General features: G+C 51.9%; 1 protein-coding gene across 1 annotated transcript in view; it reads left to right on the plus strand.

Annotated features, from left to right (window-relative positions):
* Dscaml1 (DS cell adhesion molecule like 1) overlaps window positions 1-18,196 on the plus strand; it is a 325,942-nt gene that overhangs the window by 254,271 nt on the left and 53,475 nt on the right. The window contains exons 9-11 of the mRNA XM_057767042.1: window positions 4,930-5,208; window positions 5,595-5,714; window positions 6,594-6,770. Of these exons, the coding sequence (XP_057623025.1) occupies window positions 4,930-5,208; window positions 5,595-5,714; window positions 6,594-6,770 (576 nt within the window). The remainder of the gene's footprint in view (window positions 1-4,929; window positions 5,209-5,594; window positions 5,715-6,593; window positions 6,771-18,196) is intronic.

Raw genomic sequence — 18,196 nt, forward strand, 5'->3', positions numbered from 1 at the left:
TTGAAAGAAGCCCTGCCGATAGCCGCAGGCAGGGGACACCACGGGCTCCACAGGAGGAGAACTGCCTAGTTCTACCATGACAACCTTTAGAAAAGGCTCTGCTTGCAGCCAAGTTTCCTTGGGAACATAGAGCAAACAACCGCCTTCCGGGATAGATAGGGCTGGTGGTGGCGCAGGCGATAAGGATGGGGAAGCATCCACCCCATGTTCATTCACCGGGTGGTGGCTGTGCACCTACTGTGTTCCTGGCACTCTTTCTGTTTCGCCAACACAGGTGTGTTCAAAACACAAAACTCCCCACCCTCCATGACAAGTGTGTACAATGTGTAACATTAAGTCTAAATCAGGACAAGGAGATAAGAGTGCCAAGAGGGGGGGACCTTGTGGTCAGGGAAAGCCTTCCCAAGAAGGGATAGTTGTGATAAAAACTGAAGAAACATCTGCTTATTTTAAAAAATAATTAGATTTATTGAAACATCTGTGAAATTAATTGGCCTACCTTCACCATTTTGTGAGTGAGTGTGTGTGTGTGTGAGTGATACACTCTTATACGTATGAGCACATGTGCTGTGCATGCTTGTGGAGGCCGGAAGAGGACACCGGGTGTCCTGCTCTGCCACCTTCTTCCCTAGGACAGGACCTCTTGCTGAACCTCAGCTGAGCTCGTGGTCACAGCCCCAGTGATCTTCCTGTCTGCCCACAACAGCTCTGAGGTTGTGGACAAGTACCACCACATAGGACTCCCCACCCCCACTCCCACAGTTACTGAGATCCTCTCTCAAATCTTCATGTCTCGCCAGACCTGAAACCCCTCCATTTTACAGAGGAAGAAGCCAAGGCTCAGAGGCAGAGGCCAGGTGGTTGTGACAAGCCACTTGCCCATGGTCACTTGCGGGAGCAACAGAGTCTAGACTCCAATTGTCCCAGCCCCAGACATAGATCTTCCTTGTGTCCGTGCTGTGTGGACAGAGAGGCTTTGCCTTCCCACAGTGCACACTCTGCTAGCAGGTGCAGTAAATAAAAGGCTCCGCCTCAAAGACAGATGATAAGAGACCCCATAAAGCATTTATGGGCTGGGCTGGTGGTCAGCACCGCGTGACACTTCCAAACAAGTGTCTATAAAGACTTTATGGCAGCCAGATGCTGCATGGCGGCCACAATTTCTGCATCTTTGTCGTGACTCTGGCCTCTGCTCCAGGAAAGAAGTCGCTGGCTAGGTGACACTCCAGGCCAGCTACTGCAGAAGTATAGGGACACGGGGCACAAGCTTGGAGCTGCAGTTGACACTGATCAAAGAAGGTGGTCAGGGACCCCAACTCCTAAAAATTGGTTCCTGGGTACAGGGGAAGATGGTACTCAGCATCTGACCCTGAACTTAGAGACAATGTAGCTAAATGATGGGTCTTCCCCTCTGGGAATCCAAAGCCTAATAAATCATGTGGTGTTTTTTTGTTTTTGTTTTATCAAATATCCCATGACTACTGAGAATCCCCTTGCCCACAGCGCTCGTCTTGGGGTTAACCAGCCTACACAGCAGTCAGGAACCCTAGTTTTTTCCTCCCCCAAGGCTATCTCTGAGGGTTGTCTGCATGAGCTTCAGAGTCCCTGCCCCAAGCAGCCCTGGCCCTTCCACAGTCTGCAGAGGGATTGTGTGGCTTTTCCTTAGCAGAAATGAGCAAAGGTCTGCTCACCCCAAGTGGGATACTAACTGGTCAAAGAAATTATTACACTCAAGTCTAGCTCAGTGAAGCGGTGGTTTATTGGGATTATTTACAGAAACATTAGGTAAGGGACACACTTAGAGGAGCACCCACACCAGGGAAGCTGCACCCCTGAAGCTCGGCAGGCGGGGTCTACTCCGCCCCGCAACTGTTGGCAGTTTTTAGCACCTGGCGGAGAGCCTCGTGAATCTTCTAAGTTTCATGAGCTTTCCTGCTTTTATAAGTGTCTGTCTGCCCTTCCTCTAGGAGGGACTATATCAGTTTAGGGTAAAGAGCTATAGGCAAGTAAGTGACGGAGCTTCTGCCACAGTGGCATGACTAAACTTATGGTGGCTATGTTACGGAGAGCAACTGTTGTGCCCAACCTCTGTGGAGCTAACCGGTCATATGTCACATAGGACATCAAAGAGCTCTGGACCATACTACCTGTATGACTAACCCCCAGCATGGGTGCCGGCTGCTGCTTTTAAGCTGCCTCTCAAGCGATCTTCCATGCCACTCTACCGACTAGAAAGGAAGGACAGTCCTCAGTGGTCTCTGTCCTATAGCTCAGCCTGGTTCCCTTCCCTCATCATGTATATTATTTTGTATGCATGTGTTTCCGCCCAAATGCCAGGGCTCCCTGAGGCTGTGGTCACTTCCCGAGGACACCTGCCTCTGCTGAGTCCTGTGTCTGTCCAGGGGACACTGGCCCAGTAATCGTGAAGGACGATGTCTAACCTCTCCCAAAGCTCTCCGTCTACAGCTTAGGCAGGTTTCTGCTTCCCTTGTTCACACAGCGGCAATGCTTTCACAGGACAGATATTTCATAAATATTCCATGAACTGGCTAGTTAATGAATTAACCTGCCTTAGAAACTTACACCGCTCTGTAAATCCTTCCTGACTGAGAGAGCCGGTCTCCCCTGCTGAGCAAAAGCTCCTCACTCCTCTCTCTGCCTTGTTGCTCTGCCTCTCCTGGAAATGGACTCAGACTACCCAGGCCTTGGCCGCATGTCCTATCCTCTGGCCCCTGGAGTTCACTGCCGTCATAAAACCCTGCTCACAGTCCAGAGGTTCCTCGGTCCCGAGAGCTGCATTAGTGCTACAACAGAAAAGGTCTGGCCCTAGGAGGGGCCAAGGAGAAGCACTGAACATAGTCGCAGGACAGCAGCACGGGGAGAGATGTGGGGGCTCCTCTTAGTCTCTCTGGACCCCTACTCTATGTCTACCCCACTCCTGTCCACCACACAGGAGACCCCATGAGGTCACCCTGAGAGGGATATGTAGACTTATCGCTTATTTACATATCTAATGAGCGTTTATGAGGCACCTACAATATTTATGCAGTAAATGCTCCTATTACCCAAGTCCTAGCTCCAAGCCTCAGGACTATGGCATCAGTCAGGTCTGCACTGGATTCTTGAAGCAACTGTGTCAAAAAAAAAAAAAAAAAAAACAGAAGGAGGCCTAGAGGCCTAGGTGTGACCTACTCTCTCTCTCTCTCTCTCTCTCTCTCTCTCTCTCTCTCTCTCTCTCTCTCACACACACACACACACACACACACACACACGAGGGAATTCACAATGACCTAAGAAGGGCATTGGGCCATTGTTAGAGCCTGAGTTTCACAGAAAGGTATATAGAGACGTCCATGGCCCGGGACAACCCCCCTCAGGACCAGGGACAATACCCCACCACCGCCAATAACAGGGATGTATCGATCTGAGCAATGGGCAGAACCCTAGGGTATCTGACCGAGGTCTAGGACCTGGCCAAAGTCAAAGCGGGTCTGGAATTGGATGGGTGAATGCTGGTTAGTGGATGGGGAGCTCATAGCGGTGGGCGAGGACATGCCAGGCAGCCCCCTGAGCAAGGCTCAGACATGGGAAATCATGATGTTAGACCCCCTAGTTGGAGTGGAGGGCAGGGTGAGGTGGCATTTGAAGGCCAGCTGAGGCCCTGATGGGAGGCATGGAAGCAGTACTTCTCCTAACAGCCACATCCTCCAGACCAGCAGCACTTGGTCAAGAAACACCACCACCCTACCCCACCCCAGATCCAGAGGATCTGGCTGCTTCCTTTCAAACCCTGGAAGTCCGTGGGTCTGCAAGGCCTGCCTGTGCACTCCGCTGTGGCTGTGTCTCTGGACAGGCCTGAGGTGGAATAGCATCACTGGCTTCCAAAGAGGGGTGGGTTGGAGCCTGGGAGAAGGCTGGAGACCGTGGGCAGCCTTGTAATTTAATTATTCGACTCCAGAAAGGAGACCTCATCTACTCATGCTCATCCTTGTTAAGCTAATTGTCTGTCTCCTTCACTCTCCTCTCCCCCCTATGAGCTGGGGAAGTTGCTGCCGCCTAATTGAGTTATCATAAAGATAATGGCTGATGTTCTCGCCAGCACAGAGAGAGGAGGATCCATCTCACAGCGACTCAGGCTGCAGACAGGCCCCACCACCACCACCCAGGGCCCAAGATGAGGGCAGCTGGGTGCAGAGAGTTAGTTCTACCCAAGGAGTCCTCCGCGTGGCCGCCTGAGAGGGAACAGGTTCCGTTTTCTGTTTTAGCATACCTTGGGAGACAAAAGGGCCTGCCGTGTGTACATTTGTGGTTTTTCTCAAGAGGCAGCTATGCCGCTTAAGGAAACGAGCCTTGACTTGGAAAGCAGATGGATCAGGTTTCAAGTCACCGGTGCTTCTGAACCTCAGTCTTTCCATCTCTAAAACGGGACCATCAAGCCCCAGGTCCACAGCTGATAGATGGATTTAGTGAAATTCCTTTGCATACATAAAGTTTCTACGTGCTAATGGCCATGGAGAGGAGGAAGTTAATGAGACGATCTCGTCTGGAGACACCTGCTTTAGGCAAGTGCTCATGGAGAGGGAAGGGTGAGAATCTGCACAGGCCTTCCTCAACACTCCCTGTACCTCTCATCTCTATCTACCACAGGCCCCCAAAAGGCCAGGAGATGGATGCCAAGATGAGAATTTATACACAGGCTAAGCATTGGGTCAGGAAGCTCATGAGGCACGCGCAAGGCCCAATCTGAGAGTTGGGCAGGTTAAGACAGAGACCGGGAGCCATGGTGTAGGTGGGTGGGCAAGATCCAGAGACCTGGGGAGATGGATTCCAGGTCTGCCCCATGGTCAGTGAAAGTCAGACTGCCCCGCTCTCCAGACAGTGACCAGGGTGGGTGAGTGGCATTTGACCATAATCCCCTTGTGCCTCCAGTGCCCCCTCTGATCCAACCCTTCGAGTTCCCGCCCGCCTCCATCGGCCAACTGCTCTACATCCCCTGTGTGGTGTCCTCGGGGGACATGCCCATCCGCATCACCTGGAGAAAGGACGGACAGGTGATCATCTCGGGCTCAGGCGTGACCATCGAGAGCAAGGAATTTATGAGCTCCCTGCAGATCTCCAGCGTCTCCCTCAAGCACAACGGCAACTACACTTGCATCGCCAGCAACGCAGCGGCCACCGTGAGCCGGGAGCGCCAGCTCATCGTGCGTGGTGAGCGGGTCAAGCCAGCCCTCGGAAGGGGTGGGGGACCAAGAGCATCTTTCTAGAGTTCCAGTTGGAATTATAGGCTCTTGGTAAGGTGGTTCTGGCTGGATTCTTAGAGATAGAGATACTCCAGCCTTTTCCTTTCAGACCTGGAGTGGAGGGCATCCTTACTTGGTCAGCCGTGGGCACAGGCAGATTTGGGACCCCAGACTCTGAGCTCCCACTGTGGTTCTTGTGAGTGCTCTCCATCTTTGTGTGACTTCACAGGCTGTCTGCTCCCAATGATGTGATGGTCCAAGAAGGCCTGATTCTGCTAGAAGAGGCCCCCTGACTTAGGGGAACCATCAGAAACTGACAGCCTCTTTTTCTCCCTGCTCTCCTTCTTTTCACAGTGCCCCCTCGATTTGTGGTGCAGCCCAACAACCAGGATGGCATCTATGGCAAAGCTGGGGTGCTCAACTGCTCAGTAGATGGCTACCCACCACCGAAGGTCATGTGGAAGCATGCCAAAGGTGAGCCAGGCGGAGTCTGTGAGAGGAGTGGGGGAGGGATCAGGAGGCTGCTCGGGTGGACCTGGGACCTGTTCTCCCATGCAACTTCCAGCTCTGAGACTAGTGAGCTCTGAACTTGGGGAACCCCTGAATCCAATGGTCTAGAAATCATTCTCAGCCACGCCAGGCTGAGGGACATGATGCTGAATCCAAATTTCCTAAAAGTTTGCTTTTTGTGATGCTGAGGATCAAACCAAGGGCCTCATGCGTGACGGGCAAGTCCTCCATCACCGAGCAACATTCACAGCCCCCGAAGCTCCTCTCGTCCCTACCACTTGACCTCCTGCCTCCCTAAAGCTAGTTTGTATTGCTTTCTCCACCCTGGCCTGCCCACCCCAGGGTCTTATCTAGTGTGAGATCTTAGTCCTCTCCCAGCCCAGCCTCACCACAAGGATACATTTGGTATCCAACTAGACACCACATGATGGACCGTCCATGACTGATGTTGGGATTGGAGGGGTACCCAAGACCCCCTGTGGAAGACAGGTGGCCTTTTCCCTGGGCCTGACTGCATGTGACCAGGCAACTGTGATATGAGAACTCAATCTTCTCCTGGCCCATTGCCAAGTTGACCAAGGAATTCACTCCAGCGAGTTCAGTAACAAAGTAGGCTCTGCCTGAGGTACTGCCCCAGTCATTTCTGTGCCCCAGAGCCGGATCCAGGCCAGGAGGTATTTCACATTGTGCAGTAGGAGCTGCGTGGTGCCATTTCTATGAGACGATGTAACTCTGCTGTGAAATGCCCTTAGGTGGGCAAGAGGGCTTTATCAGGCCTCTCCTAAGGTGCTAGGTTATACCCACTCCCGACACCCCTCTAACTGCTGCCTCCCCTCCTTTCAGGGAGTGGGAACCCCCAGCAATATCACCCAGTGCCCCTCACTGGCCGCATCCAGATCCTGCCCAACAGCTCCCTGCTGATACGCCACGTCCTGGAAGAGGACATTGGCTACTACCTCTGCCAGGCCAGCAACGGTGTGGGCACCGACATCAGCAAGGCCATGTTCCTCACCGTCAAGAGTGAGTATTGCCCCCCACTCCAGGCCTGCCTAGGCTCACCAAGATGAGTCTTGGCTCTCCCCGATGCTTATCCATCCTCCCACTGGGATGCTGCTTTTCTGTTCAGAAAGAGCAAGGTTGCTCAGAGGTGAGCTTGGGAGCCTCCTGGAGGTTTATCCAAAACAGAGGCACACTCTGACTTGTCTCAAGACAAGGATGTGGGTTCTGATAGCTGTCTGGTAATTTTTTGGATTATTATCAGCTGGTAATTCAATCTCAATACCTAAATCAAACAACCTCTTTCTGTTCCTTGGGGCATATCAGCTATGTACAGCCTGTTTACAGACTCAGAAGGAAGATACAGGTCCACCGTGTAGGTTCGAAAACTGGATTCCCAGCCCCGGTCTAGTAATGACCTGTGTGACCTAGGGAAGGTCATTTTGTCTCTTGTGCTCTAGTCTTCCGCCTTGACTAATACAGCAACTGAGTGTGAGAGGAGGCGCCTACGGACAGCACAACTCTGAAACTCCGACTCCTCGGGGATTGGCCTCCCAATTCCCTAGCCAGAGCCACCTGGATGGCCCTGAAGCCACTGTTCTCTCCCATCCCTGGGTTCCATTAGGTACCACAGTAGCCATTCATGCCCGGTGAGCCTTACTCCTATGTGGGCTTAGGACCCTTTGTCATGGGTCCCCGAGAACCACGTCAGGGCAAGTGTTCCTGAGGTCCTGGGTCAGGAAATGGACTTTGGAAGGTGGAGAGGACAACCTAAAGTTTTGGTGTCCACCAGCCAAATGTGATTCTGGAACTGTGATGTCACTACTACGGGACACAGATGTCCTCCTTAAACCACATTTTCCCTATCTATAAAGATGATATGATGGCCCACGGCACAGTCTGTGTCCAGTCCTTCGTGTATGTCAGGCAGCCAGTGTGGTCCTGACCAGGCACAGATGTGGCCAGCAGTGGCCTTCTTTCCAGTGTCCCGCTAGGGTAGCTACAGAGAGCTGCAGAGCCCATGTGCAGTCCACCCCACACCTTCTGAGAGTTCCCTCCATGAGCAACCCTGGGCTTTTATCCAGACGGGGAAGCCCTGCCAGGAGATCAATGCTGAGGGAGCTTCTGCCCGCCCGTCATTGGAATCCCCGTGCTAAGAGCAGCCTCCCTCCCACCATCAAAAAGCACTTTGTCCTTAATAAAGCCAGGCAATCAATCTACATCTCTCAGCCAGGGAGAACCACAAAAGGAAGAGCGGCTCCCTGGACCTGTCCTTGCCAGTCCATCACTGACAGTCTCCTCGCTCTCCACAGCACTGGGGTCCACCGTGCCAGTGAGGCTCCCAGGGAGACTCCCTCTCTGGCACGTGGATTTCCGTAGATACGAGGGGACAGAGCAGTGAAGGGCACAGTGGTTGGAAGGTAGAGAGTGTGGGAGGAGACCTGGTTCACGTCAGGCTGGACTTGAGATGAGTCACCTCACTTCTGAGGACAATAATATTCTGTGTTGACTGAACCAGTCCAGAGAAGTGAGGAAGGTTCTGGGGGTATTAGAACGTTCTCTCTCTCTCTCTCTCTCTCTCTCTCTCTCTCTCTCTCTCTCTCTCACAAACACACACACACACACACACACAGTTTACCAGTGACACGGCTGGAGGAAGCCCAGACACCTCTTAGCCCATTCTAAATGCCCTAGTGTCACCAGCATGCTCCGGGACCCACTTGCAGAGGTCGCCCCCCGAAGCCCATTTCAAGGCTCACCTTGGTGTCTCTCACTTTTAGCAAATATTTGACTTGAGTCAGCTCCATGGCATCAGATCGAAGCATTCAGAGGGCTAGCTGACCTCTGTGCACACTGTCCCCAAGCAGAAGAAAGAAATGTATCAAAGGTTAAAGCAAATCCTGAAGAGTCGTCCAGGGCAAACTGCACCTTTTGGCCGGGCCTTGCTGAGGGGACACTCACGCTACTGACCTGACAGTACTGACCTGTGCTAGGTGCTTCATGACCGGGAGAGTAGACCTTCCTGAGATCAAATCCCAGCTCTACTACTTGAGAGCTATAAGGTTGTGGACAGTGACCTCTGTGAGCCTATGTCCTCCTCCTCTGTAAGCTAACAGTTACAACACAGAAGGCCTCCAACTTCACAATTTTCAGTTTTTACCCTGAGGCGAAAGTAGTATGCAGTCAGTAACGACTACACTCCAAAATTCAAACTTTGCCCCTTTCCCAGGCTAATAATATTAAGGCCTAGTACTCCTTCCCAATGCTAGGCAACAGAAGTTACAGAAACTCCCACTTAGCCACATAGTCATGAAGATAAACAAGAGACCCGCTTGTCTACTGTGCATCAAGGTAGAAAGCTCGTGGGATAGCTCCTACGCCGTGGCATACTGCGTTTTATTCCCTCCCCTCCAGCCTCCACCACACACACTAGGCAAGTGTATCCAACAGGTTTTAACTCAGGACACTTCCAACCTACCATAAGGTCCTCCAGGGGTCACCCTGTTATGAGTTGGGTGACTTGTGTACTTTTTCTCGCTGGTGATGTTTCAGTGAAACAGAGCGCTCCTGTTCCGGGGGCGGGGGGGGGGATGGCAGGTGTGTAGATAGATGGTGGACAGGTAAGAGGATTTCTGAGGAGAACTGGAATATATAATAATGTGAAGCCCACAACCAGGTATCTGTAAACAGACCCTGCTGGTAACACGGCTCAGTCAAGATCAAAGGGCTCAGAGCCAGAGAGTCCAGAGAGGCATGACTCAGTCCAAGGCTAGACCTGAGAATGGAGCTCTGGTGTCCAAAGGTAATGGAAGAAGCGTGTCCCTCCTCTAAGAGAGGGAACCTGATGTCCTTTGCCTTTTTGTATCTAGGTTCCCATCTGACTGGACAGCACTCACCTGAGAGTGGGACTTCTCATGCATGTATGACAGCTCTTACACCATTTTCCCTGTGAGACCTCTGTCCGGTCCCTGGGGATTCCATAACACAGTACAGGTGACACCTGAAACCATCCACCCCAGCCAGAGTGCTTGGGGTCTGGGGCTTGTCCAAGTGCTTGGGCATCCTAGAAGACAACTCCTGAGTTGTCTTTGACCCCCAAGTCTTGGCATGGATCAGCTCTTGAGTCCCCAGGCCCAGTCCCACCCCTTCATCTGTGGCGCTCTTCGATTTTCTCCCCAAATCCTCCTTGGGAGAACTGGAAATGGTTCCCTTCCAAAGATCCTGAGAGAGGGGGTCAACAACACTGGGTCACACTGCTGTGTCCACAGCTGAGACCATCAGCCACCCCTTCTTTCCTCCGGGTCATGGTTTTCTCACCCATAAAAAAAAATTCACTCAAACTAGAAAAATCCAGACCTTAGCTGAGCCATGCCAACTCTAGCCCAGCAAGCTATGGTTTCAGCAGCCTGTGGAGTCTTCTCAGAGTGCCAGGCTGCTGCCTCCCAGGACTTGACTGAAGATAAACGTAATTAGCAGAAGAAAATACCACATCCACAGGGCTACCTTTAATCTCCCTTTTGAGAGAGAGAGACAGAGAGAGAGAGAGAGAGAGAGAGAGAGAGAGAGAGAGAGAGAATATGACCAAAAGGAGGAGGAGGCAATTCCTGCTCCACCTGATACACAGAGTAAAAGAAATCATCTTCAAAGAGAATTAATTCTTCAGTGAGAAGCAGGTACAAAGTCGAACTGCTTTGCTAGTGGTGGAGGGGACTAACTGTGTTTTGATGCCACCATCTTATGGCATCCCCCACCGCAGGATTCTGCTGTTCCCCATCTTTATTAGACAGTGCTCTTCCTGTCCTAGGTTCCCCTCCTCCTATCTAAAAGCCTCCAGTGACGGCCACAGACAAAGCCCATGGCCAATTAAACCCAGAAGGGCTCTTTGTTTGGTTTGAGTTTTGATTTGTTTGTCTAGCAAAATGTCAGGTCAATTAAAATGAGCTCCAAAGGGCCCTCAGCTCCCACACACCTGCATCACAGGAAGGCAGATGGAAGGAACTGGACCCTAAAGGAGGTGGGTGGAGGGAGGAAGGCAGCCTAACCTAAGGAAGCCTTTGAGCTGCAGTGGATCAGCTTCCACTGGCACTGAGATCAGGATGTAGAACCTTAGGAAGCAGTCAACTCTATGTTCCCCGATCCAGGAAAGTCCCTGTTCAAACTCGCACAATGAGAACAACTCTCATCAGACAGAAAGGTGTCTCCTTAGACCTGGTGATGGAACTACTCCCCCCGCCCTGCCACAGGGATAAGAGTCAATGAACCAAAGGAAATGACCATCCAGAGACCACAAACCCCCGTCCTGACCATACTTCTGGTTCAGACTCACATGCCTGCCTCCAAGCTGCCCAGGGCTTTTATTTTATTTTATTTTATTTTATTTTATTGTTATATGTATGGATATTTTGCCTGCATGTACATCTGTGTATCACTTGTGTGCCTGATACCTACAGAGGCCAGAAGAGGATATTGGATCCACTGGAGTTACAGACAATTGTGAGCCGTGATATGGGCGCCAGGTTCTCAGAAAGATCAGCTAGTGCTCTTGACCCCTGGGCCATCTTTCCAGTCCCCCAATACCTCTTTTTGAAGTCTCTCCTCCCTTGCTTGAACTCTCGACTTGAATGAACCATTTGCAGTTCATATAGACGATGCCAGGACACACAGATTGGGATATCACACATGTGATGCCCCGCTGGGAACAGTTGGTAAACTGAGGCACAGAGAAGTCTAGCAACAGAGTGGCCCCGCATTCTCTGTTGTATCTCCTGGTGGTGGGGCCTGACTCTCCCCTATCTCTGAGCCGTTTGGGGTCCAGAGCTCATCTACCTTCCCTGTATTGAATTGAAACCATGGCACCTAGCACATTCCAGGCCTCTACCCTCTTTGGCATTCTGTGTTGCGAATGGAGGGGCCCCTGCTTGTAAATCTGACCAAGCTAGCATCACTGATGGCCTCCCAGACTTTTTTCTTGACCCTACGAGCTCCTGAGAAGCTAAAGGGGCAGGGCAAACCCTCTACTGGATCTGCAAGCAATGGGAAGAAGAGACAGAAAGCTGAGTGGTGAGCAGGATTCAGGGCCACCACCCCCGCTTACAAACACAGTTGTAGAATTTGAAGGTTGTGATTGACTCTTTCTCCTCTTAGAAAATGGCCAGTGGTTATCCTCGCTACCCATTCTCAACCATGTACCAAACCAGCGAGTCTCCTCGGCAGGCAAGGGTAGAGGACTCCCTGAATGCTGGTGGAGAGGGAGGGAGGGATGATTTCCATGGTGATGATTAGCCAGTGGCCTCACTGGCCTTATTGATTTCCGGACTTCATAGAGTAAGAAGCAACATGGTGTCTCGCGCTTCATCAAGCAGAAGCTAGGACAGGCTGTAACTTCCTTTCACCCCTAGGCCTTCTTCACAGCTGAGCAGGGAGTCAGCAAAGCTCCTGGGAATCTATGAAGCCAAAAGAGGCACCTAGCGATCAGGAAGGGCCCGGCCAGGACACCTGCCCTGGGTAAACTGAGACTTGGGGAATCAACACCACTCACTTTCTCTCACCCTCTAAGCATGGTCCTGCCTTTCAAAAGCCATAGCCTGGATGATTCAGGGAGGGTGGGAAATAATAAAATTCTCTCACCCAACAAAATGTAGGACAGCTGTCTGACCTTGTGGCACTAATAGGGTCACTGGAACAGGAGCAATCTATGTCACCTCCAGACCTAGCCCCCTAGGGGACCTGGTGCAAAGAAGTCTCTGACCCAACCCCACATCTTTCATCTCATAGGAACCCAGGTCCTGCGCAGACAGGGGAGGTTTTGCTGAAAAGAAGAGACATGGTCAGGCTCCTTCAACTTCCGCTCCCTGTTTATCTCCAGGTGCCTCACCTGGGCCACTCACTCCTCAGAGGTGGGAACAGGTGACATATGACCACACTGAAGAGTTTCCAAATGAGTCCCAGCTCCAAGGGGTCACTCAGGACAGCTCAGATGAGAGTCAGGATCCAGGAATCCTGCACACGGGTCTCTGTGTGGTAGGTAAGAAGACACAGAAAGGCAGGCAGAGAGATAAGAAACACCTCCAACCTTTGGCCCAGGTAGGGAGCCCGGTCATGACACAAGCCCCTCTGAGTGAATGCACCGTTAGATCAGGTAAGCCATAAGCACGTACTTGCTGAGTAGCCCATCATCCAACACGGTGCCAAGGTCTATTTACCGCTTTCTATTGCTAACAATATAACACACAGGCTGGCTAACTCTTTAAGAAAAAGAGTTTATTTGATCTCATGAACCTAAAGGCCTAAGACAGAGTGAGGCACTGAGAAACAGGGAGCTTATGCAAATGTGTACGTGTGTGTGCCCCTTCACCTGCTTAAAACCCCATCCGAATTTACTCCATAGCCCTGCTTACCCTGGTGGTCTATTCAGGACCACCTCACAACCTGCCTATAAACGCCACAGTCACATCAAGTTCCCACCCTCCTGACACTCACCGTGGGAACTTGGTCTCAGCACACGAACCCCAGAGAGACACTGCAGCTGTACCCAAACCTCAGCTATCTTCAAGATGAGAAGGCGAGGCTAAGTCCCCATCCCAGACTCTAGGAATCACAGACTGGTTAAAAGCAGCTATAAGTCTTTAGACGCGGCAAAGGCCTGGGCTACAAAGCGACCGGCCATGCTTTCAGTCAGGTCAAAGACTGAAGAGCCAAGAGTGAGCAACAGAGCCAGAAAGGGCTTCCAGGAGGGGTTGTGCTGGGTACAACCTTAAGGAGCAAGCAAAAGGAGAGAGGAAGCTTCGGGGAGCCTGGCAGCCAGGTAAAGGCACTGCTGTAAGAGTCTGCATGGGAGACAGCGAGGAGAGCACCTGAGCAGAAGATGGCAGCCAGGGACCAAGGGGTAGGCATGATATCGTAGAGGGGAGGCGTGGCATTAGGACCCTGAGCAGGGACTGCAGAGGAAGAAGGATTTCCCTCTGAAGGAACAGTACCAAGCCTTTGTGGCCTGGGAGAAAGTCAAGAGCTTGAGGCTGAAGAGAAGGGGTGGCAGTGTCACCCATTGAGATGATCCCGATGGAGAGGTAGCATGGATGCTATGGCAAAGTAGAGGTGACTGGTTAGCCTGGGCTTGCCCACTGGGTAAGATGTCTATATAGAGTTGGGGTAGCCTTCATGACCCTCAGAAACTTAATTCACTGTGATAGATTATCTTCTTGACCCAGAAAGCAAGACTTAGGGACCCAGCGAAGAATCCCCCTAAGTCTGCTGCTTCCAGAACCCTGCCTCAATTACCCCTGGCTGCTACAACAAAGTACCACCAACCAAGTTCCTCAAAACAGCACAGACTTACTCCTTCAGAGTTCACAGTCTGACGCAGGATGTCACTAGGCCTGTGCTTGCTTTTCTGAGGCCACCTAAGGAAGCATCTTTGCGGATTATAGCAAATCTTGGGGTCCTTGCTTCAGTTGTGGGAACATTGTCCCAGTTCCTGCCCCTACCGCCATATGGCCTTTCCCTGTGGGGTCCTGTCATCTTCTCTGTGTGTCCTTTCCTAGTGCCAGCTCCAGTATGACCATCAGGAACTTTCTTGGGACTCCACAATCAACCCTCCTGAGCTGAGAATGAGCAGTCCCTTAGACAACCCACCCTCATAGTCAAGGGCCCAAGTTCACACCTCCACAGCAGGGGTCAGCAAGCTATGCCTCCAGTCTGGCTCGGGTCCAACCTGGCCAGCACCTGCTGTACCAGGACACACCCCTTATTCATTCCCTATGCGCTGTCTGTGGCCTCTTTGGCGCAGCAGTGACCCACAACCGCTAACCACTTGGCCCTTTCCAGAAAAAGCTTGCAACTCCAGCTCTGGGGTCTTCTCAGCACTGACCCAGAACACTTTCTCTTGGTAGCCAAAGAAAAGCGTTCATGTTTCTAAAAGAATTCTGCCAATTCCAAGCCGTCTTGAACTGCCAACTGCCACCCCCTTCGAGCCTCCTAGGGCCGTGGGGGGAGGGATTTAATGAGCTAATTCGTGGAAAGCATTAACCACGGTGCATGCACATAATAAGTATTCAATAAATGTTAGCTATTATTATTACTATCTCTTTTCCAGCACTCTCGGTGGGGAAATGGGCCCCGCCATCCTCCACCCTACTTCTGCTTTTGCACACCTTGGCCAGCGGCCAAGAGAAGAAGTAACTGCCCCATTTTATAGCTGGACAGAGGAAGGCCTGGTGGGACTGAGGGCAGCAGCTGCACCCTCCATGCGTCAGAGACAGGCCTGCAGTTTGAGGCTACAAGTTCCCACCCTTCTCAAGGACGCAGAGTTCAGCACCCCTTTTGCATGTATACACACTCTTCCCGTGAGAGTCCTAATGCCTGCATCCTTAGGCCATGGATAGCTGGAGTCTTGGGGGCCTGCAAGCTCCCCAGGCTCCTTCCTGCCTGTTCACCACTGCCGGGCTGGTTGCTGCCACACAATTTGAACTAATCTCACACTTCAGGTGGAGCTTGCCTAATCAGGGGCGACAAGAAGCCGGAGCGGGTGCAATCAAATTAACAACGCCATGGCCTGGCTCTTTAAGAACTGGAAACAAAGCAGGCAGCAGAAGGCACCACCCCCCCCCCCCTCCCAGGCTGTCCCAGGGGAAGCTTGCTGAGCTGGGCTGCCACTGAAGCTGAGCTAAGTGGCGGAGTGGAAACTGTTCCCACCTCCCAGCGTGCCAACGATGCCCCTTTGTGGTGGCTTATCTCAGACTGCCAAGCAGGTCCTGTTCTTGTCAGGGAGCTTGTTAACATGGAGGGGACACAAGCTTTGGAGGGAGGGAGGAGAAAAGACTAGGTCTGAGGGGAAGGAGTCTCCCTCACCTCTCAGGCTGCTTGTAATCCTTTGGAAAACAGAAATCTCTGAGAGCCCCAGAGAGAGGGGAACACTTTCTCCCCTGACAGGGTGGGCGTACAGAGCTCTGAGCTTTGCTCCAAGGCACCTGCTGCCTCTGAGAGCTGAGTCTACCTGAGGGCAGAGAGGAGGACTTCTTGGAGCCATTTCATCTCCCTAAGCCATCCTTTTCCGCAGAAGGACCGGGGAGAGATCTGCAGAGAGTGCAGTTGCATTCTCAGAAATCCTGCAAAAGCCAAGGTCCTCCCTTGGTGGCAGTGAGCACTGACTTTGTGGTCACGCTTCCAATTTTGATGGCTTTGGGGACTTCCTGTCTGAGGAACCAACCCTATGGTTCTTTACTCTGGTCATGTAAGGACCAACAAGCTGAGAGTGGCCCCACCCTGACCCATTAAGTCACAACCTCTAAGGGTTGGGTCTGCACCATGATAGGGTTATTGGCTTTGCTTTTGGGGGGTTGTTGTTCAAATAGTGTCTCATGTGGCTCAGACTCGCTATTTAACTGAAGATGGCTCTGATCTTCCTGCCTCCTGTACTACTCTGCTCAGTCTATACAGTGCTGAGGATTGAGTCCAGGGCTCTACACATACGAGGCTCTACTGACTGAGCTACATGCCTTATGATGAGTTATTAAGCTTCATAATAGTTCTCAAGTGTCAACAGGTATGCAAACTTCCTGGACCCTCTGCAGAATACCTGTCTGGGAGAGCAGACTTGCATCCTTGCTCCCCAATTCCAAGACTAATTCATTTTCCCCAAGTCAGCCTCCACCAGTCACCAGTCACCCTGGCTTACTAGTGTCAGGCACCTATTCTGCCTGTCCCCAACCCTCACCCCAGCCTCTTCCTCTGTCCAGTGTCACAGGACCAGCAAGTTTCCTGAGATGGACTCTGACCTCCATTTACTGGCTGAGCAACCATAGCCTATTGGTTCCTCTAAACCTTAGTCTCCCCTTCTGTAAGGATTCAGTATCTTCCTTCCCAGTGCCTGGTGCACAGTAAACCCTCAATCAAATCACATTTGGGCACCAAAGAGCCTCCCTGTCAGCCCCTCAGCCTCCAACAACTGGGCCATTGTGGTCGGTTTCTTCCCATTCTCCCCGCAGGGCAGCGCTTCTCCACTGGGTATTCATAGCCGAACGTTCCCTCCCCAGTGGCTTAAGGACTGTCAGAAACAGCAGCTGAGCTCCCATCACCAAAGAGGAGAGGGAGGGAGGAAACCAGCCAAGGAGGGAGCCTGCCTCATTGTCCCTGCTCCTGCCCCAGCCCCACCATATAAGGGCTGGCCTCTGCCTACCCCCTCACCCCCTACATATCTTATGCACCTCCCGCTTTCTGCCTTCTTCTGAACTCTTCCCAAAACTCATCCAGGGGGTGTGTGGATGCAACCAGGACGGAGACTTCTAGGTTAACACTGCATGAAGGGACATGGTGGACCCCCGGGAGCTTGATCTCCTCTTTGCGGGTCCCCATGATATGACTACATGGTAGGGGCAGTAGATCCTGGTCTGTCCTCCTTTGAAGTAAAGAGTGAGACTCTCATCAAACATAACGAGGTGTTCCGCAAACTGAAGGACTAGACCCGTCCTGAAGGACTAGACCCATCCTGAAGGACTAGACCCGTCCTAAAGGACTAGACCCGTCCCCGCTTAGGAATTGAGACCTGAGGAAATGCAGGGAGCTGGGAAACAAAGCAAAGTTTAGTCCATAATGCAAAGGCTGAGGACTCAGGACCACTTCCTAGCTCCTGGGAGGCAGAAGTAGGCAGATCTCTGCGTGTTTGAGACCAGCCTTACACATACACAGTAAGTTCCAGACAATCAAAGCTACAAAACAGAGAAACCCTGCCAAAAAAAAAAAAAAAAAAAAAAAAAACTACCTCCAAGCCTGAGGTTGATGGCAAACAAAGTATGTGGTAAGCGACTGTCTCATGGTGTTTTAAGAATCTATCGGCCTCTCAAATCAAATTAAAATGTAAATGGCGGTTGATCTGGGCAGAACCTCAGGGGCAACAGGAGCCAGCCTGAGAGTAATTTCACAGACAGACCCGGTAACTTCAGATTCCGACAACTGTCCTGTTTCTGAAATTGATTTCCTCTCTCCTGGGCTGGCAGTCCCGGGGAGGGCTCTGGATCCCAGGGAGGGATGGCCACTCTCTGCAGTCAGGGTCCCCCTGTTCTAGATCCTTCTCTGCTCTCTACTGCACATGCCATTAAGGCCCCACGGGACCAGGAAGAGGCCCAGAATTTAGATCTACAGGCCTGCCTGGGGGTAAATGGAGCCTGGGGGAGCTCCATCGCCTATCAAGGCTGCCTGAGGGGTGGGGGAAGAGGGAGTCACAGAGCACCACAGAAATTCCTCTTTATAGGCTGGGGCCTACAGAGACTTCTGCACAGGAGTCTTCCCTTCAGACCTAGGAGATAGCATGCAGGAGAGCATGTCCAGCTGGGATGCCTTGCAGGAGAAGTGACCCCATGTGATAGATGTGGAATCAGGGAAGGACCTGGAATCTGCCAAGCTGCTGCTGTGCCCTCTACGGCTGTTTGTCCCATGCTGGACACTCAAGTGTAACT

Source organism: Chionomys nivalis, chromosome 4, assembly GCF_950005125.1.
Source record: "Chionomys nivalis chromosome 4, mChiNiv1.1, whole genome shotgun sequence".
Classification (NCBI taxonomy): Eukaryota; Metazoa; Chordata; class Mammalia; order Rodentia; family Cricetidae; genus Chionomys; species Chionomys nivalis.